The 25,979-nt window shown below is 41.1% G+C and overlaps 3 protein-coding genes across 4 annotated transcripts; all 3 read left to right on the forward strand.

Moving 5' to 3' along the window:
- The first annotated feature begins 355 nt into the window (after positions 1-355).
- Positions 356-3,630, forward strand: LOC125769262 (uncharacterized). Its single transcript, XM_049437895.1, has 4 exons — positions 356-717; positions 842-991; positions 2,506-3,001; positions 3,063-3,630. Exons 1-4 carry the CDS (start codon positions 669-671, stop codon positions 3,391-3,393), a joined length of 1,026 nt encoding a protein of 341 aa, XP_049293852.1. The 5' UTR covers positions 356-668; the 3' UTR covers positions 3,394-3,630.
- A 26-nt stretch (positions 3,631-3,656) lies between these two features.
- On the forward strand, positions 3,657-6,551 carry LOC125769291 (uncharacterized). 2 transcript variants are annotated; one of them, XM_049437967.1, is made up of 3 exons: positions 3,657-4,933; positions 4,999-5,142; positions 5,179-6,551. In XM_049437967.1, the coding sequence occupies exon 1, from the start codon at positions 3,731-3,733 to the stop codon at positions 4,724-4,726; it is 996 nt and encodes a 331-aa protein (XP_049293924.1). In that variant the 5' UTR covers positions 3,657-3,730; the 3' UTR covers positions 4,727-4,933; positions 4,999-5,142; positions 5,179-6,551. The 2 variants fall into 2 exon arrangements, with proteins under 2 accessions (XP_049293924.1, XP_049293914.1); XM_049437957.1 differs by having other exon boundaries at positions 4,999-6,551.
- Positions 6,552-16,110: 9,559 nt separating this feature from the next.
- LOC125764425 (uncharacterized) lies at positions 16,111-17,128 on the forward strand. Its single transcript, XM_049428660.1, has 3 exons — positions 16,111-16,282; positions 16,652-16,884; positions 16,973-17,128. The coding sequence occupies exons 1-3, from the start codon at positions 16,111-16,113 to the stop codon at positions 17,126-17,128; spliced, it is 561 nt and encodes a 186-aa protein (XP_049284617.1).
- Positions 17,129-25,979: the final 8,851 nt, after the last annotated feature.

Genomic DNA, 25,979 nt, shown 5'->3' on the forward strand with positions numbered 1-25,979 from the left:
AAATACGGTAATGCAAAAAATAAAATTTTCCCGGTTTTCCGGAGAAATTTCCGGTGTTTTCCCGATTTTTCCCGGTTTGAAAAAAATTCCCGGCTAATTCCCGGTTTTCCCGATTTCCCGGTTGAGTGGCCACCCTGAGCAAAGCATTCCAGAGCAGTCAGCTTCCAGTGTCACTTGGTCCAAAGCACGACACCTGCAATTGTAGGTCTGGAAAGTAAGTCAGACGAAAATTAACCAGTGTATTTACTAAAAACAAACCTAATGATAAACCACTGAACCTATTCGACACCCAATACCAGATTGCTGATCAATACTACATCCTCGACCTGTTCAACGAGCCGAAGAGCACCTTCCCATCTGACAATTTCCGAAGATTTCATATTGACCTCTCGCTTTTTCATCATTCCATCTCGCTATTTTTGAGTGGTTTTTGCCGTTCGTGCCCTGTGGTGAGCGGTTTTGTCAATGTGTTGGTGTTGATCGTGCCTGCTGAGCAACCCGAATGTGGTTTTGACTATTTTTCTTCTTTTTTCTGCAACCGATCGGTACATCAATTTCAGCAAAGAAAAAAACATAAGAAGAAGTGGTGTGTTTCGATATAATTACGAAGGAGTTTTTTGTGGTGGTAGTGCTAACGAAAATCAAAGTACACTAGAATTTGCAGGTGAATGTGTAACAATAAAAAAATTATTGTGCAAGCAACTGCAACCCGGTACGGTACGTTAAAGTCAAGTGTTTTGTGAATAAATGCATATAAATATAGTTATATTTAATATTTTATGCGAATAAAAATCAGTTTAAAGTGATCAAATGTGATATACGTTTTTGTGAATAATTTTAGTGATAAAAATGTCCAGGATGAACGGCAATTTCTACTCGAAATGTCGCCAAGCAATGCAGGAGCTTGACCGCGAATACGAGGACGCAAAGGAACGGCACCGCCGTGCAGGAAATAGTGGAAGGTTTAATCTGGTGCCTTTTCCGGATATTGGTAAATTATTATTACTGTAGTGTGTTTAATTTATATAATATAACTGTGTTACAGTTCCGTCTACGTGTCAAGTGAAGCGTGAAGTGGAATGTTGTGTGAAAAGTGAATTTATGTGTGTTTTTTACTGTATAAATTAAACACAGTTGGGGCGGCCTGGTTTGTTAATATGATAAGCGACACCGGTTCTACACCGTAGATATCCGGTCTGAAAGGACCGTTGATATCCGGTCTTATCCAGAGCCGTCCCCCCGTAGCAAGGATTGACTGTCTTATTACGTGGTAAAAATAAGTCTTGATACAGCCTGGTTCATAACACGACTGGTCCGTGTCCACCATACGCGTATGGGAAAAGTAAATAGTCACTAGACATGGTAGACCATAACTGATGTTGGTGCCCTAAAAGTGACAAGAATTTTATAAGTCTTAACATAAAGACAAAAAAATTACAAAAAAATATAGTTGACGAATAATTAGGTACTGGGGCGGCCCGGTGGTGCATGTGAAAAACGGCGCCCGTCCACACGGCAGGGACCGGGTTCAAATCCCATCCGGACCGTCTCCCCGTAGCATGGACTGACTATCCTGCTACGTGGTAAAATAAGTCTTGATACGGCCAGGCCGTTCTAACCGAGCAAAAAAAAAAAATAGTTAGGTGCCCACAGCAGTATATATGATAGTTGCACCAGTTTTCACACGATAGGGCCGGCACAAAAACGGCCAGGAAAAGCCGTAGTCCCGTACACAGGATTGTCTATCCTAACGTGCAACTGAAGTTTGAGAATGCCATCAATGGGAGGCCAACATTACCGAAGCACAGCTAGATCTAAGTTGAAAATATGATAAACTTTTGTTACATAGCTTGTGGAACGGTAGTGGCTTTTTCACGCAGGACGTATGGAGTCTAGCAACAAGGACCGCTTTGAATCTATAACAGTAGTGGATCTTGGCCACAACCACGAAATAACACCGGATTGCGCAGGAAGCTGGATTGCTGTGTCGTATAGTTATAGTTTCCGTGTCACTAGAATATTTTACAAATGTAGAAACGATGAACGTGCACGTGCCTACTTTAATTTCCCTAAGCTCATTAACTTAAGTATTCCTCAGCTATCATGTAGAGTGAAAGCTTGAAAATAAGTTTAAATACTACCGTTTTAAAATGTAATTTTATTTTAATCTCCTTTGAAAAAATTCGTTTAAAACTGAAAATATTTTAACTCGCTATATCGAAGCAACAAAGTGTTGACTGAAATTGGAAAAAGATGAAATAAAATTGTAAAAGGTGAAATAATAAAGCTGTAAAAAAGGTGAATTATCCAATCTATCTTGCTACTTTATGTATATGATATGGATATAATTTTGGAAAATCATATATGTAGAGCATTGCGATATGCTTCGTTGCTTTCTGTTAAAATTTAATATTTTGTCAAATGATTTTTCGTGGAACGTTTAAATTGTATATTAGGTAGTGGTGTCGTGAGAGAAAATTACACATTGTTTATTCCTTATTTTAGATATGGAACCAGAACCATACGCAGCAGGACTACGACCAGCATCAGCATCGGCATCAGCACCAGTACCAACATCAGCACCAGGAGTCAGCAACACGGAGCTAGGACAGGATTTTTTAAATATAGTTAACATTAATAACGGTAGTGGTGATGGTAATAATTATAATACTAACAATTCCGACCAGGAGGACATTAATTCGGATGGGGACAGCTGTGTCGATTTTGACGACGACATGGTTGGTCGGGACGATGCGTACGATTTTATCGATGAAATGGATCTTATAGACAATCTGAGATACCTTGTTGTTACGTGTCAGCTCCCCCGTTCGACGGCCAACTTGTTACTGGCGATCCTACGGAAGAAGCTAAACTTAGATCTTCCCAAAGATGCGCGGACCCTAGTGAAGACACCCACTGGGATTGGAAAGATTGTTAAACCAATTCCTGGTGGTGATTATTGGTATGGAGGTCTTAAGTCGGTCCTGGCCCAACATTTGCAGTAAGTATGACATGATCTAAATTGTCTATGACACAGATTATTAATTATCTTTTGATTACAGGAACGTCAATCCCGGAGTGACACCTTTTTCCTTGGACGTGTCAATCGACGGGCTACCTCTTCACAGAGCTGGGCCAACCCAACTTTGGCCAATTCTAGTGAAAGTGGTAGAGTTGCCAAAGGTGCCGGTGATGATGGTGGCTACGTTTAGTGGCGCATCAAAACCGGGAAGCATCATACCATATCTGGAGCCGTTCATAGATGAGCTGAATCTGATTCAGCGGGAAGGTTTGGTTATCGGCGATAAAACGGTGCATTTTAGAGTCCGCGCTTTTATCGCTGATTCACCAGCTCGTGCTTTTTTAAAGGGTAAGTCGTTATATATAATATAAAAATTATAAAAATATAGCCATAAGAGGTTCAGAGGGGTAATCATGGATTTTTTGTTTTATTTTTTCAGCAATAACGAGCTATACGGGTTATCACGGTTGTTTGAAGTGTTCTGCTGTTGGCGAATACTCTCCCATAGGTAAAAAGATGATCTTTGATACCGTGGATGCTCCCCTACGTACGGACGCAGGGTTTCGTAATAGAGTATGCAGGGGCCATCATAAGACATGGCGAACCCCGCTGGAAAAATTAGATAATTTTGATATGATCAATGGAGTTGTTTCCTGCGATCGACTACATTTAGTTGATTTGGGTGGGGCCCGGGGTCATTTGCGGGGAATGATTGATGGGAAGTTTACGACGGTTTGTGATAAGTGGACCCCCCGATCGAAGGAAACTGTATCACGATTTTTATTACGTATGCAGCTTCCTTCTGAGGTGCATCGGCGTATGCGGCACCTCAAACATATCGCCTTTTGGAAAGGATCCGAATATCGGACCTTCCTTTATTACGCAAGTGTTGTGGTCATGAAGGACTATATGGACTGTAAAACATATAGTCACTTCCAACTCTACTTTTGCGGTGTGACGATTTTTTCTTCATCGGCACATCAGCACCTCTGGCCTCTAGCAGCCGTATTCCTTCGCAAATTTGTGAAGGAGTTCGGCACGATTTATGGTCGTATCTACATGACGAGCAATATCCACAATCTCCAGCACGTGTCTGGAGAGGTTGCGCTGCATGGGCCGCTCGATGGTTTCTCAGCCTATCCTTTCGAAAATCATTTACAATTGATTAAAGGCTGGGTCCGTTCGGGCACGAAATGTGCGCAGCAAGTGGCAGCTCGATCAGACGAACTTGCACGCGTCTATCGGGCTGTCAACACAAATGCTCCACAATATCCTAGATTAAAGGCAAATGGTGCCGGTGTACACGTGACCGCCGATTTTGTCTTAATGCCAAATTTTAAGGATCAATGGTTTCTAACCAAAGACCACGGCATTGTAAAGTTTTTGGAAGCGAAGCAATCTTCTTCGTTTCCCATCACCGTAGTTGGAGTCCGGTTTTTGTCAGTGGCGGAGCTTTTTAATGTAACAGCAGACGATAATGCTTTTTCTCCATTTTCGTCTGCTGAATTACATATTTACCAATCGCAAGAAAATGCTCCGTCACAATTGGTGGAAGTGCCATGGACTGATATTAGGTGCAAGCTAGTTGCAGTCCGGTTACCTACCCATTCCCTAAATCGAAAACCCCAACACCCACTACCTCCACGTCCCAATCCTGATACTATTGGTTTCTTTCCCCTTCTACACACTTTTATGCTAGAATAATACTCCTTCTACTAATCCACTAATTGCTCCTACTAAATCCTTTATTTCTATTAACTAACGGCTTCCTATCTTTTACTAAAATACTAACTAACTACTAATATATTTTCCGATAGGTGGTTCACGTTAAAAGTTGATTTGATTTATTCCTCCACAGGCTCCTTTTTGGGCCGCGTGAACAACCTGATGTTCCAAGGGAGGTAACAAGTGGTAAGTTATTTTTTTTAATTGAACGTTTAAAAGACTCTAATAGGTTTTCATGATTTTGTTTACAGGCACTTTCATCGCGATTCCGGTACATCGTGCTCAGGGGGGGCGTAGACGACCCTTTTAACCGCATGGATGGCACCTCGATGGTTTAACCCCGTGCGTAGCATAAATTTACTAACATGTTTGTAATGCATTGATTAGGTAGGTAGGTAGATAGATAGATAGATCGATAGATAGATAGATAGATAGATAGATAGATAGATAGATAGATCGATAGATAGATAGATAGATAGATAGATAGATAGATAGATAGATCGATAGATAGATAGATAGATAGATAGATAGATCGATAGATAGATAGAAAGATAGATAGATAGATAGATAGATAGATCGATAGATAGATAGATAGATAGATAGATAGATAGATCGATAGATAGATAGATAGATCGATAGATTTAAAAATATTCTTTTCTGTTGCTTTCTGTTTTTTTCCTTTTTCTTAAGACAGATAGATTTATATGTAGAAAGATAGATATATAAGCATGTAGGTCGATAGATAGGTGATCCTGTGATAGAGCGCATTTCCATTTAGATAGGGTTTAGCAGTGGATAGGGTTTTTGGAAAGATGGATAGGACGTTAGGTACTTCATTGAGGATTAAGGTCGCATCGGATTAACCATCGAGGATTTTATATTCGAGCTTGCGGGACACCGTGATCCGCCAACCTTCTCCTAGACGTGCGCTTTAGTCCTCTTGGTCGATGACTTTTTCGAAGTGTGGAGCAGGAGTAGTGGAATTGCATGCATATTAACTATACTAAAATGACTAACAATACTAACATGTTCGGTAAGAGGGTGGATCCGACGCCACAAGGGGGCACCTCTATCACAACATAAAACTATCGAACTTATTTGCTGCTTAAGCTCAAGTGCCACCCTACAGGCTAATATAGGCTCTCCTCCCTAACTCCTACTCATTACGTCCGCGGCGTGCCGAATGGCAACATGCGATTTTATTGCATGGCTAAAATGAGAGGGGGAAATGGATATAAATGTGTACTAACTATGCAAATGGAAAAGGAAGTATTGTATAAGATTGAATAATATTTTACATTGTCCTAACCGTATGTATACTAACAAATTATAAAACACTGTAAATGATCTGTGTATATTTTTTATATTTATTAACTCATGTATTATGTTTTTTTTATTTCATATTAAATCTTTTAACTTTTTTATTTTATTTTATTTTTTTACATGATTACGGCTTTTGCCGTATCGTCAACCACAGAAGGCTGAAGTAGTTACAATTTTCACAAGACATTTCCTGCTTGTCCTTTGCCTTATCCCGGGCATACTCGGTTGGGAATCTGGGGTTTGTGGTTATTGCTATTTTTGTTACTATTGTTGTATTACTAACTATTATTGTATTACTAACTTATCTAAATAGATATTTAATTTTGTATTTATAAATCCTTTTGAACGGCTTGGCCGTACTAATATGATTTTTTAATAATTATATCCTGAATTACAGCTTTGTACTTATGAATTTCATTCAACTATTTGGATTTTTCAATCACATTTCAATGGCATACGATGATTTAAGGTGCGGCCCGGTGGTGTATGTGATAAACGGCGCCGGTTCCACACGAAAGGATCGGGTATCAAATCCCATCTGGACCGTCCCACGTAGCTAGGACTAACTATAAGGCTACGTGTTAAAAACAAGTTTAGTAAGCCAGAAACGGACGGCATGACTTGAAAGGTCGTTAAACCAAGAAGAGAGATCAAATCGGCGCCGAACCGGACCGTTCTGCAGTGCTTGTATATTGCAGGTGAGCGAAAAGAACAAGCGCATGTTTACAATATTGGACCCCGTGACGAACCCGTATTCCGTTTACGGCACGCGCTTCTTCGCAGGTTTTTCAAGCGAAGTCTATCCTTAGCATGAAAAATCTTCTGCTTGAGGATTTTATCAAACGTTGCTTTCTCGCGGATATCGAAACCTGCAACTCGTCGCAGCAACGTTTGAAAGTTCGTATACTTTTTTATTGGAACTTTTGGTCCGTTTTTGCCCCCACCAAGCCAACTACACTGGATCAAAAACTCGTCCAACAAAACAATATGAACAGCATCACTTAAGCGGTTTGCTGCATCACGCGGAGGTACCAAACCACTTAAGCGTGCCACCATGCTATCCATATTACTTTCGTTGGCGAGAAATTGCTCCATTTCGTCCAGTTCCTCCTTTGACTGGACTGGAGCAAAAGATGAAGTTGGCTCGATGTCGCTGGTGGGGACAACTCTGACTGCCGTTCCCTGCACGTTCCGTTGCACCAAGACACGAGTCATCTTGTACACGTGTGCGTTCATCTCCTCCATTGCACCTACCAACTGTTTTATGTCCTGTTTCATTTCACAGAATTCTGCGGCGCAACTGGTGGGATGAACCACGGAAGCATAAAACGTTGGAGGTAACGCTGGCTGCGCTGGTGACGAGGCGACGTGGCCACCAAACGCTGGAGATGAAACACCGGATGCTGCAGGGACGACAAGCGAGGGCTGTGATGGTGACGAGGCGACATGGCCACCAAAACTGCCAAACGGAGGCGACACAACACCAGTGGTTGCAGGGACGACAAGCGAGGGCTGTGATGGTGACGAGGCGACATGGCCACCAAAACTGCCAAACGGAGGCGACACAACACGGGATGCTGCAGGGACGACAAGCGAGGGCTGTGATGGTGACGAGGCGACATGGCCACCAAAACTGCCAAACGGAGGCGACACAACACCAGTGGTTGCAGGGACGACAAGCGAGGGCTGTGATGGTGACGAGGCGACATGGCCACCAAAACTGCCAAACGGAGGCGACACAACACGGGATGCTGCAGGGACGACAAGCGAGGGCTGTGATGGTGACGAGGCGACATGGCCACCAAAACTGCCAAACGGAGGCGACACAACACCAGTGGCTGCTGGGACGATCATCGAGGGCTGCGTTCGTGACGAGGCGACGTGGCCACCAAACGCTGCAGATGAAACACCGGATGCTGCTGGAACGATCATCGTCGGCTGCGTTGGTGTCGAGGCGACGTGGCCACCAAAGCTGCCAAACGCAGGAAACACAATGCTCGTCGCTCGCTGTTGTGGTGACGGGACGACTAGGCCACCAGAACCGCCAAACGCAGACGAGGCAACGCTCGTCGCTCGCTGTTGTGGTGACGGGACGACCAGGTCACGGAAATACACCAGCGGCGGTGGAAAACGCGAAGCCGAGGCGTTGGACGCGGAAAGCGTTGCACCGCTTGACGCGGTAAGTGTACCTCCGCTGGACGCGCTAAGTGTAGCTCCGCTGGACGCGCTAAGTGTAGCTTCGCTGGACACGGAAAACGGGTTTTGACTGAAAGCAGACACCGTTGTCCCACTTTCGTCAATTATGTCCTGCATTGTCAAATGCTGGACATTATAATTATACCCTTGCGTAAAAAGCGGCGGTGATCCTTCCATTATGTATGTTCCGTACTTGAAGGTTATACGTTGAATAAACGATATTAATATCATTCCGCGTGGGTGATAACGTTATCACGTATACATTCAAAGATTTTTTTCATAGTCCCTCCCCCTTCTCAAGTAGTAGAAAGAAACAATGATCCTGCATATATGAATGTAGTGGTGTAATGGTCTTGCGAAATTTTATTAAATAGTTAATTAGTATTGGAATAGACGAGGCGCGACTCGCGAGTCTATGACGTCATGGCGCACGTTCGCTTCGAATTCATCGGCGCACGCGATTGGCTCGCTTCGAATTCATCGGCGCATGCGATCGGGTTGCTTCGGATTCAACGACGCGCGGTCGGGTCGCTTCGGAAATATCGAACGACTAACTTCGCTAGTCGTTCAGCTGGTCGAACGATTAGTCGATCAATTTATGAGCTCCGTGAGTGTCTTTCTGCCAGATGGGTTGATGCACAAGGGATCGTTAAAGTCGCAGATGATTCTTGTTTGTATTGTGATGAACATGTTCCATCTCATACCCAAGGAACCACCTCATATCCCTGTGGGCAAAGCTACTCAAATTCACTCGATTTTAGCATGTCGACTCTGTCTCTCCTTCAGCTGAAAAATGCTCGTGCTCCTTCTTCTAGTCCTTTGCTGTTGAAATGAACCGTCTCCTGCGACGCTTTACCTCCGTCTTCCCGCACTGTGCCCACACTCTATATTTGACAAGCGCGGCGCGCACGAGTTTGTGGGTCCGTTGCGGATGGCTTAGCGGAGGGGTCAAGCGATAACGAGCGGAGATGTGCACATTCGCAAGCACACAGGTAGCGACGCCGTAGATCGTGTTCAGTTTGTGTTATCGTTTTGCAGCGAAAGACGCGTGCCGAGAAGCCATCGATAAATTGCAATATATTTGCTCCAATTCTTTATAAAAGGTAGGTAAATGTGTTTAATTTAGTAGTGTTATGTCAGCTACTTGCTAATAATGATTTTAATTGCAGTTCAACACCACATTTCGAGCGGAATTAAGGAGTACCATCATCTCGCCGTGTTTTCGATGCAACGAAAAATCGCTGATTGAGGACACCTTGGAGCACACTAGCAGTTAATTGAAGTGTTATAAATGTTTATGGAAAATTAAAATGAATTTACTGTGTGGAATATTATAAAAAAGTGATAATGTTGTGAAAAAAAAATATTTCGTCGTCTTACTACCATTTTTTGAACACCACTGTACCATTTTGAAGAGAAATCAAATCAAAACACTAGTGACGTCACGATCGTGTAGTTCATTTCGCCTTGTTTTGGTTGTACCTCTAAAGCCAGAACAAAGCGAGAACAAGGCCAAAATTTTGTATGGGATTCTCTCTCAAATTGCCCACAGGGATACGAACGAAAACTCTTAAAGCCAATCTCACAACGATATACCTCTGTCATCCTTTTTTCACTTGAACATATGATTGCGTTTGTACAATTATACAAATGAATAAAACACAAACAAATGAAACGGATTGTATCGGCCGAAATATCGTCCGAACTCACGTATGTAGGAGAGAAGGAAATGTTAGGCGGGCACGCGCTATAGTTATTATGTGACCATGTGACCAAAAAATAGCGCTAAGGAGGATTGCGCAGGCAGTCGCATTGGAGCAGCGCAACGAAGCGGTTGCAAATCAATGAACTCAATAAAGCACTGAATTTAACCAAACCCACCTAAATATTCCTACACGTACAGTATCGGTTAACCTGGCCATTATTGAGCACGGTCAATTTTGTGTACAATTGAAACAAAAATGGCGAACATTTTCCGCTGAACAGATCCCATAAGCTGATGGTGAGAGACAAACATAGTTGAAACTGCTATGAAATTTTATTCAATGATTAGACAATCGCGACGATCTCAATAGCGATTATCGAACTCTAACAGGCTTATCAATTTGACAAATCAGCATTCTTCTTCACTTTGACTAACGATCAAACCTGTTCAACACGGATTAAACAGACACTGGGAGTGTTTCTGGCGAACGATCGTTCAGGAACATATATTCATTTTGGTCATTTTGCTTCATTCCATGATATTTTTTATCACTTGGGTATGCTATGTAGTTCATTACAATTCCACACTGTTAAGCTAAAAATCTGAAATAAATAGCTGTTATACTAGAGTAAATTAACGTTTGATTTTTACAGTGTACAACGAACGATCGATTCTGCTTTGTTACTCCATGAGTAACTTTAGATGGTCGATCGTTTGGTTTTTTTTGCATTTCTCCATCAGCCCTTAGATGTGCGTTGTATAGTTAAGGGGTTTAACATTTAATTGCTTTGATACATTAAAAAATACGGTTTGCGGTATTAATTTAATTTTTTTTTTAAATATTGAATTACATTTTAAAATTTTTAAATTAATTTTCCAATGAAACAATATGCTGAACAATCTATTAAACCCGTTGAAGTAGTGAAGAGAAAATTTTAGCAAGTTTTAGCAATTGAGGGATCTCGGTTCAAGGTTTACTGCATTTTAAATGTAGGCAACGGCAAATGGAATATATTAAGCAAAGAAAACATTACTAGTTCCCGATTTTTCTATAAGAAAACTATTGTTGCCTCATATTATAACACTGTTGGAATCAAAACCATGCGCCTACATGTATGCAGAGATTGCGCTGAGTCTCTTGCGCAGTATTTGTTGTGTGGGTGATTACTGCTTTGTTACGTTGTTAGTATTTTGTTACTTGGACTCACTTAGAATTATTATGCATCGCTAACGAAACACGGCAGATTGTAATCATATGATAGCAAAAATAAAATGTAAATTCACTACGGCAAACGGTTAGGAGTCGAGTTAGTCATTCACATCCCCGATTCGTCCAGCCTTATGATCATACAAAAGTCCATAACTGGTAGCGATTGTATGACACCATAAGGTGTTCTCCGGCGTAATCGGTCCGCTTTGCCAAGGTTTTGAGTCTCCGTTTCCTTCCTCCTCCCTTGGTCCAGAGTAGTTCGGCATCGTCCAACACTCAAGACCAATTCCTTCCCACTTCCCGATCGTCAATCCAGGTTGGCATCGTCCACCGGTCTGCTCGCATCTAGCCTTCTAGCCTCTCCCCACACGAACAGCCAAGGTTGGCATTGTCCACCGGACTGTAAGTATCCTCCTTTCCCCCTTCCCAATCAAACCCTCTGCAGCGTGCAGAAGCTCCGCTGCACGCGCCATCAAACACTATAAATGGTTTGCGACCGACGCAGTGACGTAAATTTAAAATTGTGGTATACGAACATTGGGAGCTTGCATAGAGTTCATTATGAGGGGTAATAGTTCATCACGAACGATCGTTCCTGAACGATCGTATAAACGGTTTGTGTGCTGATCAATTTATAGAATTGAATTAGAGTGAAAATATGTAAAAATGTAAAATGGGCAGCGAGTCAATCGCATTCTAGATTTTGCAACAAAGGTTGAACTAAGAAAAAAAAAATTGTGAAAACCAACGGAAAGATCTTGGATTTGTCTAATTGAGTCTTAAGTCATTGACACTGGCTGGACGCTTGTTAGATCGCTCTGTTAATTTTGCTGAATTCGTATGTTCATACATACTGTCGCAATTTACAATTTTGTTCCGATCATCTGTTAGACTCTGTGTGTCAATCATTTACCATTTGTTTACCGATCATTGCTATTGTTTGTTGATGTTTTAAGGGAAAAATAGAAGCTATTTCCTGCATAGTATCAGCGTTCATCGATCCCAAAAACCTTTGCCACAACTACTACCGTTCTTCGCACCATGTCATCTACGGCTATCGTGTGTCCTGCATGTAATGTCGACATTGATACTACGGAATACTACGTGTGTGAAGGAGTGTGCAATAGTGCTTATCATAGTGGTTTTTTGGGTATCAATAATACATGTATAAAGGAACTGAAACGCACAGCTACCTCTTTATCCTGGTTCTGCAGCAAGTGCAAGCAAATACGGTTGAATACAAAAACAGAAATTGGCACCATATTACAGGAAGCAATGATCAAATTCAAAAAGGATCTATTGTCAACTGGATACGCACAAAAAGTACGTGTTAGCATCGCTTCGACATATTTTAAGCGATACACAAACATCACAACAAGGCTAATCTGAGACCCATCATCCCGCTACATCACTGTTAACAACAATCACAGATTGCTCCTCACGAATACCACACACCGTACGCAATTCCGTCGATACGAATACATAACAATTTCAATCATCAAACGCACCTGAACCCGACTTATCGATCGTTCACCACCTACACGTAAGTATCGTACCACCCTTTTCCATGGCACTGCACAAACAAATTCCTCGCTCAGGACTACCTTAAGAGAACAAAAATCATGGATATTTGTCTCTCGTCTCTCTTCCGACACTACTATTGAAGAGATGACGTCATACGTCGAACAACAACTAGGAACAAGTGATATCTCCATTTTCAAGTTGCTGGCAAGAGATAGAGATATAAGCTCCATCTCATTCGTCTCATTTAAGATTGGTGTTCCCAGTTCGTACCTAGACCGGGCTTTATCACCGTCAATCTGGCCTACCAGACTATATGTCTTTCGTGAATACGAAAGACGCACGAAACGGTTCCTAAATTTTTGGCGTCCTCAGATTCCAACCAACCAGCCCGTACTACAATAAGTAACCCAAACACTGGTACAAGAAATACATCAAGATACACTGTCTACAGCAGTGGAACACACCAACAGTCCGGACCGTCACAACGTACTTATGCCACAAACTTCAAACACTCTCGTATAATACCAACGAATAAAACAATATCTTCGATATATTTTCAAAATGTCGCCCAGTTTATCGAATGTTGGCCTTCTCCAAAGGCAGTACGCTATGTGTACATGGTCTCTTGGAATGTATTGCTGTGTATAGCCGCGTGATTAGAAAAGTTTCGTGTTTATGCGTATGTGCACTGTGTTTTGTCTCACTTCGCATACAGACCAGAATATAGCGGCAATAGTATTTATTATAGGCGTTATTGATTTGCATGGCTGGGTAGTACCACAGCTACCCGCCAGCAACATTTGTGATTTGATTGGATATTAAAATAGGCGTTTTTAAAAATGTTCTCGCATCCTTAGGGAGGTTGAAATTAGTACTGTGGTCCAGTAGTTTTAGCAGCGCGGTTAAAGTTTTCAGCGGAACATTGTAGGAAAGTGCCCACAGCCGAAGCAAATCTTTAAACGGTTTGTTCCCGAAAGCAATTTCTGATTCACCGTCGTCGGAGGGTTCGCTAGATTCTTCAGCATCTTCGTCTAAAAGAACTTCACTATTGTTCTCAATGCCTTCTTCGATGATATCATAAGATGTTGTAGGAACGACTGCGCAAACAAACAAACGAAAAAATTAATGTATGGCACTCTAGGCCAACTACCATTGATATCTTACTTGGTGGATCTGATGAAGTTGATTCATGTTGAAAGTTGGCTTCATTAGCTTTTCGGATTTTGGCTAATTGTCTTGACTTTTTCAGTTTTTTAGCATACATGATGAAACACAAGCGAAAACAATAATGGTGGCAGTTATTTCAAAACAAGACACAAGATTGAGTGAATGTGAATGTATAGCCAGGCATAACAAAGCAAAGCAGACGAAGAAGAACTAAGAAAGAAACTGTCTGACAATATCGAACGATATACACTCGGGAGGAAGAGGTAATGAAACAGCGTTTGTGGGGGTAAATGTATCGCCAGACAGCGCGCTCTCCCATACAAACGGCTGAAAAGTTGACAGTGTCCCATACATTTTACAGCTCGATTGTTGTGTGGGGTATGGAACACCCGGGTATGCTGGTTGCCAACTTACGTAGTAAAGTTTAAAATAAATCAAAGTAAAATACTTACTGCTTGTTGAAAATTATAATGTGTGTACCAAATCGAAAATAAAAAAATGGGGGGCTACTGAAAATTTGTGGTCAATACAAGTAATGAATCATAAGTTATTACAGTTCAAAGTTAAAAATAATACCCGCGTATCCGGTTGCCTACTTGAAGATTAACTGTCCTACGAATCGATATAAGAGCTTTGATCCTGATGTTGCTGATCTTGGTACTGTGTGGGCAAACTAGTGCTTCCCAAATAGTTTCCATATTCGATTTAGGAACAAAAAACGTTTACAACAACATCTGAAAAATCAGACTCGTTTTTGGTTTTCAACTTTTTACGTAGCTTTACTTCCCAAATTATTTTCAAAACCTTAAATTTGAAACCATAAGTTAAATGAACTGTACGATTATTTTGAATTCTACGAAGGCATCATATCACATTTAGGGAAAAATTACGCTTTGTAGAATAAGTGGGCATCTCTGTTTAGTGCTTCTCAGTGTTTTAAGCTTACTTTAGAGTTATTTGGTTTTGTTTTGAGTTAACAAAAACCCCCACAGGAAAAATACAGGAGAAGATTTAGAAAAAAAATGTCCTAAACACAACAGCTGAGAGTTGAGCTCGAGAGTTTAACAAGCATTGAAAGGATTGAATCGGAAATTGAAGGAAACTGATGCTGCACGGGCACTGCATGAATCTAGGATTCAGCAGCTGTGAACACAGCTGTATTTAAAATAATTTCACCACAATAAATATAAATTTTAGAGATTTTTTTTTATTTTACCCACCGCCTGCGAAAGATTGGTCCTGCAAACAATGGACAATCCCGAGGACGAAAGCAACGCGAACGAGAACAGAAATGATGATGTTCTGGATCGTTGCGTATGCCTTATCGAGTGGCCAGAAAACGTTGGTTGCAATCACACTGATACTCGCTATGCAAAAGTATACTCCGGCCCAATTTTACCTATTCGATGAGATAGATCAGACGTTGGACAGTCTGGTGATTGCCGACGAAATACGTAAGCTGAGCGAAAACTCCCAATTTATTACGATAACATTCCAGCGATAATGGAATATACTGGAATATACGAACAAACATTTTGGCGTTCGCATATATTTGGGATATATTTTGGCAAACAATTATTCGCCATATCGGTTCGGTGTCGCAGTACACCGTTCTATCGGCGTAAAACTAAAACAGCGGCAATTAGGCGTCCAGGGGGATGTACGTGCCCGTGCACTTGATCTAGAAGGTACTCGTAAACTTTTGCAAGAGAAGCAAATAAAAGCTTGCACATTTCTAGGCATTTAAAAAGCATTTCTATCCCGTCTGAAGTGCACCGCAAGTTACGGGGCCTTGAAGAACATTTGAAACATTGGAAAGGGTCCGAGTTAAGTAGTTTTTTGCTTTATGCAAGCATTATTGCGTTGAGAGACAATATACCAGCAGAAGCGTACCAATATTTTATGATTTATTTTGTTTCAATTACGCTGTTGTCGTCCAACCTGTATACATAATTTTGGGACGATGCCGAACGATTTCGTTTTATATTTTGATGACATTTACGGAGAAGGTTACATTAGTAGGTACAGTTTGCTCTTGACTATCGAGTAGATCGGACGAGTTTCGTATCAGCAAGAGTACAAATCATAATCCAATACAAGTTAATTCAAGACGAGCCATGGAGGCAGCAGGAGTTCGACCCATTACGGACAAGACCTTTAAGATCGTATACGAGGGAATCCCAAATCGACTTTATAGTCGATACACTGAAGACCGGGGAGATCGTAACACGGATTCAAATGTGCACGTCTACGGCTGTTGTTTTTGTGGAAACGGAGACGCTTACGCAGGCGCAGAAAGTGGTGCAGGAGCACCACGGAAAGCACTTCCTGCAAATCGACGGGACGGCTTACCCACTGCCGATTCTATTGGAGGACGGAGCAACGGAGATGCGGCTGCATGAGCTACCCCGTACGTCACCGAAGCCGAAATCAAAGCAGCGCTTGTTTGTTTTGGTGAAGTTCTTACGGTAACGGAAACAGAATATGGAGCAGACAGTAAGGTCCCGGGAATTAAGACTGGCATATGCCTCATCAAAAATATTCTCGGGACACCAACACTGCAGCTCGGACCAACTATTTTGGTAGGAAAGGAACGTACCACCGTTACCTACAGTGGACAAAATCCTTACTGCCGATACTGTTTAACGCCTGAGTACACGGGCATGGGATGCATGCAGAGCAAGCGAAGCTTGGTAAAGCAGGGAGCATCCTCCTATGCAGGAGTGATGAAGGCAGCTTCAACACACCAACACCAAATCCAAAACTGTGCCTGTAACAGCACCTAAAACACCGGTGGCACCACCAGTGAAAGCGCCAACACCGAAGGCACCGGCGGCAGCACAGAAGGCTCCGGCCATAGCACCGAAGGCTTCGACTGCAGCACTGATGCCTCCAACGGAGACACCGAAGGCTCTGGCCGTCGCACTAAAGGCTTCGACTGCAGCACCGATGGCCCCGACAGAGAAACCAAAGACTCCGGCCGTGGCAACGAAGGCTACGCCTGCAGCACCGGTAGCCCTGAGCACCGCACCAACACCAACAAACCGTGCTTGCTTTCAAAGCTCCTCGAGCCCCCTCTCCCATACTTTCTTCCTCAAAGCCAGATCCTGATATTAAAGGTAAGCGCAAAAACGACGACGAAACGGATAGCGATGCGTCTAACGCGTCGATCGGAGGAACGGTTAAGCGCAAGCCTGGCCGTCCACCGAAAAATCCGAAAACACTAACACAAACAGACATACACATTGGGGAGTAATTAGTTTATTTGCAATGGATACATACGCTACCTATGTTTTTGCTTCAATTAATTTGAATGCAATATCTAGTGCAACTAAACTTATTGGCATGGCACAAGTAGAAAATTTGTATTATTTTTCATAAAAGCTTAAAATAATTGAACTTATGAAATTTCATTATTGTTTTAAATCTTCCGGCTCCGGCTGCCGACTAGGCGGCTCCGGACGGCTCCGGACGATTCCGGACGGCTCCGACGATTCCGACGGCTCCGGCTGCCGACTAGGCGGCTCCGGACGGCTCCGGACGGTTCCGAATTCGAAGTACTGCACCTACCTTCCGGAGCCGCTTCCAAAATTTATGGAGTCATTCGGAAGCGATTCCGTTTTTTTGTCGGATTTACCCGACAAAACCCCCTCCCCGTTAAGAAAAAAAAAACAAAAAACCAAAAAACAAAAACAAAAAAAACCTTTTCCTCATACCCCGTGCCTACATGCTTAGCAATTGTCGCGTTTGCGAACGCGACAATCGTAGCACAGTTTTCCCAAAAAAATTTGCGACTTTCGGCGCGACTTCAAGGTTGTTTAAGTTTTCTCGTGCAAGGTTTGTTTATGTTTTCAATCTGGCCGGTAGCGGGAAATTAATTTCGAATTAAATTAAATTAATTTAAACAAAGAAAATTATAATAAATAGTAAATTTATTGTTTGGATGAAGTTGATGAGAAAGTCAAGGTTTTTAAGCCCAGTGACGATGTTTCAAAACAATGGACCATCAAGAAAGCTCGTGGCAGGATGCTGCTGATTCCTGTGATACAAATAACGGCTGTTGCTAAAAGTACCGCAGATTTGTCCGTTTTGTTTTCTTGTGTGTTTAACGCTGGAAAATCTTGTTATTATTTTTTCCGGTAGCCAGAAAGAATTGCAACAAGATAAATAGGTGAACGAAGATGTGTTTGCCCACCGCGCCATACACCGGGCAAAATAGAATTGGGATTGGCAGCTTCGAGTAGCATAAAGGTAAAAATCTTCGAATACGGGAAATCAAACGTGTATGGCTTTTTTCTCATTTCATGACCGTCACCGTACTCTCAATATACAGGTATTCATAACCACGATTCCAACACAGCTTCCAAACTACCATCAATATACAGGTATTCATAACCACAATTCCAACACAGCTTCCAAACTACCATCAATATACAGGTATTCATAACCACGATTCATAACACAGCTTCCAAAAGGGATCGAACACTGTGCTGTGGACTGTCTAATATTTTTTAACTCTAATATTTTTTCTAATTAATTAAGTTAATTAATTATTAATTAATTTATCTTGTTCAAGCAAGTTCAACATACAAGCAATAAATTCATAAACAATGCAGCCATGCATTTGTCCACGATATGGGATTTTTTTAATTAACAGCATTTTTCTGTTTTAAAAATAATATTGACATTCACAATAATTATATACAATACGTACGTACTTTTAATAAATAAATAGCACTCGATTTTTTAATTTAATTTACAATATTTAATAACACTAAAAATATTTATGTTTTTAATTTGTATTTGTTTACCTTGTTATTGCCATGTTTACCTTGTTATTACAGAAAACTGTCATGGCGTCAAGTCGCGCTTCGAATCGCGATTTTTCGCTGAAAATACACGTATAGCGACTTTTCACAATTTTTTTTATATGGAGTTTCGTAAAATTTTTCTGAATCGCGTTCGCAATCGCGACAATTGCTAAGCGTTTAGAGTCGAGGTTAATTTAATCAATATTTACCAAAATCAACTTTCGTAAAAAAATCAATTTGTCGCGCAGCTGATCAAAACTATCATTAGAAAAAAATAGTAATCCGAAATACACAGGCTTATTTTGCTGAGCTGTTTGTATGGAAAGCTTGCAGCAAATAAGCCGCCAAACGTCAAAGTCCATATAAAAAAACTAGTGGAAGGTATCATAGACCCCATAGATAGGAAATCGCGTGCAATTGATATAAAATATCAGATTGGTGAGGCGGTTTGAATGCTGGGTATATACTTGTCGGTTCGAGAGTTGAAAAATGTTACTAAATTATTTAAAAAATATTTGTTAAGTTTAAAACTCCCGTGCCTTGCATGTATTGCAGGCGCTTGGGTTAATTTCTTTGCCGGTGAATTTTTGCTCCAAGAACGTACCGTGTAAGAGTAAAGTAAGTCACAATGGAGCAAAGGGCTGAAGCAAACTAACTGTAACTCAAATCTTCAATTTTTCATTTCAGCAAACATGAGCTCTAGCCAAAGCTCTGAACTAGCTCAAACTGCAAACGGAACAGTGCAAGCACTTCGACGTCGAAAGACTACCAGCAACGAAGATAGATAGCGCGTGGTAACGGCGTATGAAAATGAAGCAACTCATGCTGCTATTAGCCAAATGCTCAATATCAAACTAGCAACCGTTTACGGTATCATCAAAAAATACCAAACAGCATTTGAAGTCGAAGCCAAGAAACGTGGTGGCAACAGGCAGAAGTTATTAGCGCAGCAAGCCATAAGCGATATACAATGCTGGATCAACGACGATTGTACGGTGACGCTAAAATCACTCCAACAAAAATCGTTGCAGGAACACGGTGTGCAAGTTTTCACTACCACCATAGCTAGGGAAATAAAAGGCTTCAACTACTCCTTGAAGATGGTGAAACTAATACCGGAGCGGCGTAACGCACCGACGACCATCGAGGATCGGAAAATGTACACCACACAATTTTACGTCGTAGCGCGCGAAATTCCTGACAGTGGCATAATTTACCTGGACGAAGTTGGACGCCTAACACGTTGTCTGCCCATACATGCCATACATGCCCACTAAACTGCCCGTCAGGCCACGGAATCACTCTTTGAAACGATTGCATTTGCTTTTGCATTTTTTCTCTTTTAAAACTGCAACAAAGAGAAACATCGGAATAAGAGAATTTAGGGAGATGATTGCTTCGGAATTGCTACAAATACCCGTCAAAAACACAACCAAATTCAGTCCGCAACAAAAAAATCATGTTTTAGCCATCCGTCAAGATTCCAATGGGAAAAAATGCGACGCGCATGCAAACGATGCTACAACAATGACAGGCAAAGCATGGGCCGAGCAAAGGCACGTGAAACTGTGAAAAGATCGTTTACGTATTGTCCAAGCTGTCCCGATCAACCTCAACTTTGTGATGAGTGTTTTAAGATTGTGCATCAAAAGTCTCTCTCTCTCTTCTTGGCTTTAACGACCTTAGAGGTCACGCCGGCCATTTCTGGCTTACTAGACTTATTTTTTACCACGTAGCCGGATAGTCAGTCCTTGCTACGGGGGGGGGGGGGGACGGTCCGGATGGGATTTGAACCCGGTCCGGTCGTGTGGACTGGCGCCGTTTATCACATACACCACCGATCCGCGCATCAAAAGTAAAGGATGAATAAATGAACTCCAAGATCTTATAATTATTGTTCATTCTCATTCTCATTTATTTATGAAAACATAATAGAAAATCATTTTGATATTTTAATCATTTTTAAGAAATAATAACCGTGAAAGAAAAGCACTGTGAAAGAACCGATCAAAAACGTGCATATTTATCTCTTGTAACTTGTCTTTTACAGTGTGTAATGTGTCAGCCACTATGTGGCTGACGTGGCCCGATCGGAAAAAACCCGTCAGCCACATAGTGGCTGACGTGGCAGACACCGTATTAAAGGACGATCTCGGAAAGGTACGCCGGCTACCGTCACCGTACCACAAGCTACGTAATTTAAATAAAAAATATTTTAAAAATGTTTGTTCTGAAAATGTAATCTGACATTTTATATCAATTGGCTGCTGAAGTGAGCTCTCCGCAGCGAATCATGTGCGTTTCCCTGTATAAGAGACGTACCTGGTCCGTCTCCTTATTAGTGTTGTACTAAGTAGCTCTTTTTGAAGAGGAGAGGGCGAGAGCTCTCTAACATCTGCGAGGTGAGCGCTCCATGTAGCTCCGCACTCACTTGCGCAGGGTATGTGTGCAGAGTGCAAGTGAGTATAAAGTGCGGAGTACAGAGCTACCAGCAAACAAACATGACTTCTCTCTTTGATAGGCTTGATTGTTAGTTTGGCAAAAGGAGAAAGCATGCTAGTTTTTAAAGGTAAAAAAATATTGGTACAGTTTAGTCCACATGCGGAAGTAGATCGTCGTCAGTTTAGATTTAGTTAATGCACACTTTCAAAGACAACGTGTTTCATTATACTCCGAGCGTACAGAGCGCGAAAAAAAAGAAGAGTACGGATCTACATGCATAAAAAAAATTGTTTTCGCACTGCACTCTTCGTGTATTAGGCCTTTCCCCAGTACGAAAATCTTAATGCTTTCTCGCTCTGTCAAACTAACAATCAAAGCTACTAGAGCGAGAAGCTCTGGTCTGCTCGCATTTAGCTAACGTACACTAACAATAGTGTGTTTCATAGCATTCCGTGGGTACAGCGTTCGAAGAAAACGGAGAGTGCGGAGCTACATGCAGAAAATAAAAGAGCTACCTCAGAGGCCTCACTACATTGAGGCGAGGCCTCAATGTAGCTCCCGAACTCAGTACACAACACTACTCCTTATGCTAAACGATACGTAGTCGCCGTTGCAGCCTCAAGTTCATGACGTCTTTTTATTGATAATGGTATTGTTGCGAACGCAGACAGGTCGGTTTGAAGTAATAATCGTCAATACCTGTAGCTTATGGAAGTATCGTTATCGTTTGGCCAAATAAACATATAATCTTCGATGGGTGCGATATAAGAGTCTGGAAACAAAAGCACGTCGGCCATAAAATAAGGGGAAAAACGCACAATCAATAGCGGCGCAACAACAACACCGAACCTAGCGGGTTCGGGTTTTTTTTCAAAAAATCGGACAGCAATTAAACAGATATATACAATTCACCAACGTATGCGCATAATGACAGAATAGGATATAGCGGAAATCGGCTATAAACGCACAAGACGCCCAAAATATTATGACAGTTGAAATATTCACCATTCTGATCGCTAATGGTAGGATTGTAGGATGGAACAGCCATTGGCAAAACTAGGTACATACAAACGTATCCGAATACGTCCGAAATTAACAACGATCGGAATCCTATGTGCATACGTAAAAGGACAATAATAAGAAGAAAGGAGAAAGGAAGAATTAGGATTAAAGAAATTGTACTATCTAAGGAGCGAACTGTCTAACATCAGATCTCCCCCTTCTGCGGCATAGATTCCCCAAATTATTTGGTATCTGAAACAACTAGCGGGAAGGTTGGAACTTCCTTGGAGATCAACGGTGCAAGACCTTGCTCGGGCAGATTCCTTTACAATTTTACTATTGCTGCTGAAAGCGATACTCTCGTGCTGGGGGGTCATTCCGTCGCGGGGCCTGTTCAAGAGTCCGCTCAGCAACAGGTATTCTAAATCGAATCCGAAAGTGCACTGAAATTGAAGCTAGAAGAGTATTGCAAACTAAAGACTAGACTTTGTCTCTTGCTGAACTGGATGCATTTCTATCAATTTTGTACATTCGCGGAGCTACTGAGTCCAAAGGCATGGTGATTGATCTTATGTGGTCTAAAAAATACGGACTTCCTTTCTGCAAGAATGTTATGACGCGTAATAGGTTTCGCGAGATTATGAAGTTCCTGAGATTTGACGAAAAATCGACTAGATCGGAACGATTGCAAACCGACAAATTTGCCCTAATATCAGATGTGTTTTCAAGATTTGTTTCAAACTGTCAAAGCAACTACGTACCGGGTCCTCACATTTCTGTCGATGAACAATTGTTACCATTCAAGACGAGGTGCCCATTTACGCAGTTTATGGCGTCGAAGCCGGATAAGTACGGACAAAAATATTGGATGGCTATTGACGTAGATTCTACATATGTTATAAACATATTTCCTTATCTCGGAAAAACTAATGAACGTCCTGCGGAGGAGACTTGGAGATTTTGTAGTCAAAAAGTTAGTAGATCCGTACCTAAACACAGGAAGAAACGTAACTTGTGATAATTTTTTCACCTACTTAGAATTAGCAAAGTTTTTGAAATCCAAAAAAAATTAGCTAAGTTGGTACAGTCAACAAGGCTAGAAAGGAAGTTCCGATGTGCGTAAAGAAAGCCAAAGATAAACTTTACTTTAGAAAAGCGTTCAAAAGCGACGACATAAATCTTACAGTCTATCAAGGAAAATCTGAAAAAAATGACGTTCTACTGAGCTCAATGCATCGTGATGCAAGAACTGGAAACGATCAAAAATCAAAGCCTGAAACTGTGTCTTTTTACAACTCGACCAAGTACGGAGTTGACGTAGTTGAGCAAGTGTGTTGAAAGTACTCCTCGAAAAGTGCGGGTAGAAGATGGCCTGTTAATTCATTTTTTTTAATATTCTGAATTTGGCGAGAATCAATGCTTGGGTCTTGTACAAAGAACTTACAAAAGAAAAGATATCTACACGCGATTTTCTTTTCAAGCTAGGTCAAGAACTTGTCCAAGAGTACGTGGAAAATAAGAGCGCCAACGCTAATTTGCCTGTGTCAGGTGCAGGAGGTTCTTGAAGGCGCTGCCTAGTTCAAATGTCTTGTTATGAGGGCCAAAATGCTAACGAATGCTTCACATAGAATAGACCAGTATGTAAAAAATGAACTAAAAGAGTTCGTACGTATGCGTTTCATGTGAGCCAGGTTCTGATGAAGCAATGTAATTGTCCATTGTAAGCAATGTCCTTTTCCTTTGGCCATTTGACATCGAAATTTTGTTATGTTTCTAAAGGGAGTCACAGACGCCCGCATAGACCTAAACAACTTAGAACAAAAGACTTGTTTTATTATCATTACAAACCCTACTTATCACTTGATTGTTTAAACAGTTTATAGCTATAAGCCTAGATTTACTGTCATTCAACTCTGTAAGGAATTATAAGCGTTTATCGCTTATCGTACTAAAAGCTCTGTTCGCGCGGAACAAAAGTATTGTTTTGCAAACAAAAGTGTTGTTTGTCAACACTATTTGACACTAATGCACGAAGAGTGACAGAGGCAAAAAAGGTTCAGGTCCATTTGATTTTTTTTATTACTGATTGAGTTGTTAATAAAGTTTCGTTAATCCTAACTGTGATGTTTATTAATTATTTAACCAATAATAAATATAATAAACATGTCTGAATATGTATACATAATGTATGGGACAAAATTGTCCCATATGGCGGTTCTAGTAAGGTTGAAAAATCCGGCAGTCTAGTGTTAAGGCACTGTACTGTTGCTAGGTTTGGTCCGTCCTGAATTATGCCAGCGTCGTGTGGACTCCAGCTGGAAGTACTGCTATGCAGAGACTATAGAGAGTTCATAGGAAATTTACGCGCTTCGCTGTACGTAGATTTCTTCACCCCTTGTACCCTCTTATTCTCTCCGCTGCCGTTTGCTGGGTTAAATAGATATTGAATGCCGCCATTGCACGATGGAAACTTGCGGGGATGAATTTAAAAAAAATAACTTTCAACTAGTGGGAAACCAAATATGGTTTTTCAATCTGCAGGATTGAACTAAAAAAATATTAAATTAAAAGTTATTAAAATTATTAAATTAAAAATTATTATATTAAAAATCCAAAAAATCAAGTCTCTAACTAATCTGGTTTCGGAGAACGAGGCTGTCAAAGTCAAGATTTGTGAAAAAATGTTTTAAAAAATCATGTTTTTTTTTGGCAAATTTTAAACCAATGTAATTCATTAAATACTGGATGGATTTTGATATTTCTTTGTGATTTAGAAAGGAAATTTAATATTGTTTATGTATATATGTTCATGTTTCTGATTTGTGTAGAATTTTAGCTTAAATTTTGAAAATGTTTGCAAAAAGTCCGTGAAAAATATCTTGTTTTTAAAATTTGACTTGAAACCATTCTGGGAGTTTTGTTCAGTTGCGTCCTCTCATTAGTACCACATAATAGTGTAACACGTGTACTTTGATGTGGTTTAGAGAAATTGTGCGAAAGTTTGCGAACGCGATTTTTATGACAGTTTTTTCAAACTAACTTTTTTTAAGACCGGGTACATAAAATACTGGGCGTCCCCATCAGGTATTGATTTTAATACAGCGTTTTAATCAGAAAATATTTATTTACAGTGTTAACCGGTCCTATTCGAAGTTGTTACAAACACTACCGTCATCGTCTCTTTTATTTCCGTCACTTTTTCACAACATTTCGTCACTCGCGTTCTATGACCGTCATCGCGTCAAACCAAATCGTCATCAAAGCATTGTCAATTGACGCTGCTGTTTTTCTTCGTTGCAATTTCTTCGGATGTAGCTGATTCGCTATCATTTTCCATTCGTATTTCTGACATTGTTGTATTGTACCTAAAATGAAGAATATTTTAAGGTTTAACCAGTTAAAATACCCCAAAAATACAAGGAATATTTGATCTCTGAAACAGTATTGTTACGATGTAACCGTGCCGACGAACCGCATGGTAACGGTTATAGCAGAACAATGGTAGGGAAATATAAACAAACCTGACAGGATAGGGTAGGATGTAGGCACCTTGTCTGTCAAAGTGACAATATAGGAATTTCGAACATGATCGAAAGGGCAATGATCGGAGCGAAACGAGAGCGCAACGGCCATCGCGGGAAAAAAAGGGATATAAGGAGCGTGCGTAGGGCAAACGGCCTCTGCGCATTATAAACCGTCCAAGTACCGCGTTTTTAAAAACCCCGCCACAGAGTCAAATAAAAGTGTTATACGAATTATAACGTATTGATTGTTGCGTCGTTATTTAAACGGTAAATCACGGGCGTAGAGAGTTGCGTTTGCAACAAGTATGGATGTAAGCAAACCGTCAAT

The sequence above is a fragment of the Anopheles funestus genome, chromosome X, assembly GCF_943734845.2.
Source record: "Anopheles funestus chromosome X, idAnoFuneDA-416_04, whole genome shotgun sequence".
NCBI classification, from domain to species: Eukaryota; Metazoa; Arthropoda; class Insecta; order Diptera; family Culicidae; genus Anopheles; species Anopheles funestus.

Bases quoted from the DNA above. Each gene is read 5' to 3' on its own strand.
- LOC125769262 (XM_049437895.1), top strand. From the start codon at position 669: ATGTGTAACAATAAAAAAATTATTGTGCAAGCAACTGCAACCCGGTAC. The intron at 718-841 runs GTACGTTAAAGT...GAATAATTTTAG, and splicing joins AGCAACTGCAACCCGGTACG to TGATAAAAATGTCCAGGATG. The intron at 992-2,505 runs GTAAATTATTAT...TCCTTATTTTAG, and splicing joins GGTGCCTTTTCCGGATATTG to ATATGGAACCAGAACCATAC.
- LOC125764425 (XM_049428660.1), top strand. From the start codon at position 16,111: ATGTGCACGTCTACGGCTGTTGTTTTTGTGGAAACGGAGACGCTTACG. The intron at 16,283-16,651 runs GTACGTCACCGA...TGCCTGTAACAG, and splicing joins GCGGCTGCATGAGCTACCCC to CACCTAAAACACCGGTGGCA. The intron at 16,885-16,972 runs GTAGCCCTGAGC...TCTTCCTCAAAG, and splicing joins AGGCTACGCCTGCAGCACCG to CCAGATCCTGATATTAAAGG.
- LOC125769291 (XM_049437957.1), top strand. From the start codon at position 3,731: ATGATTGATGGGAAGTTTACGACGGTTTGTGATAAGTGGACCCCCCGA.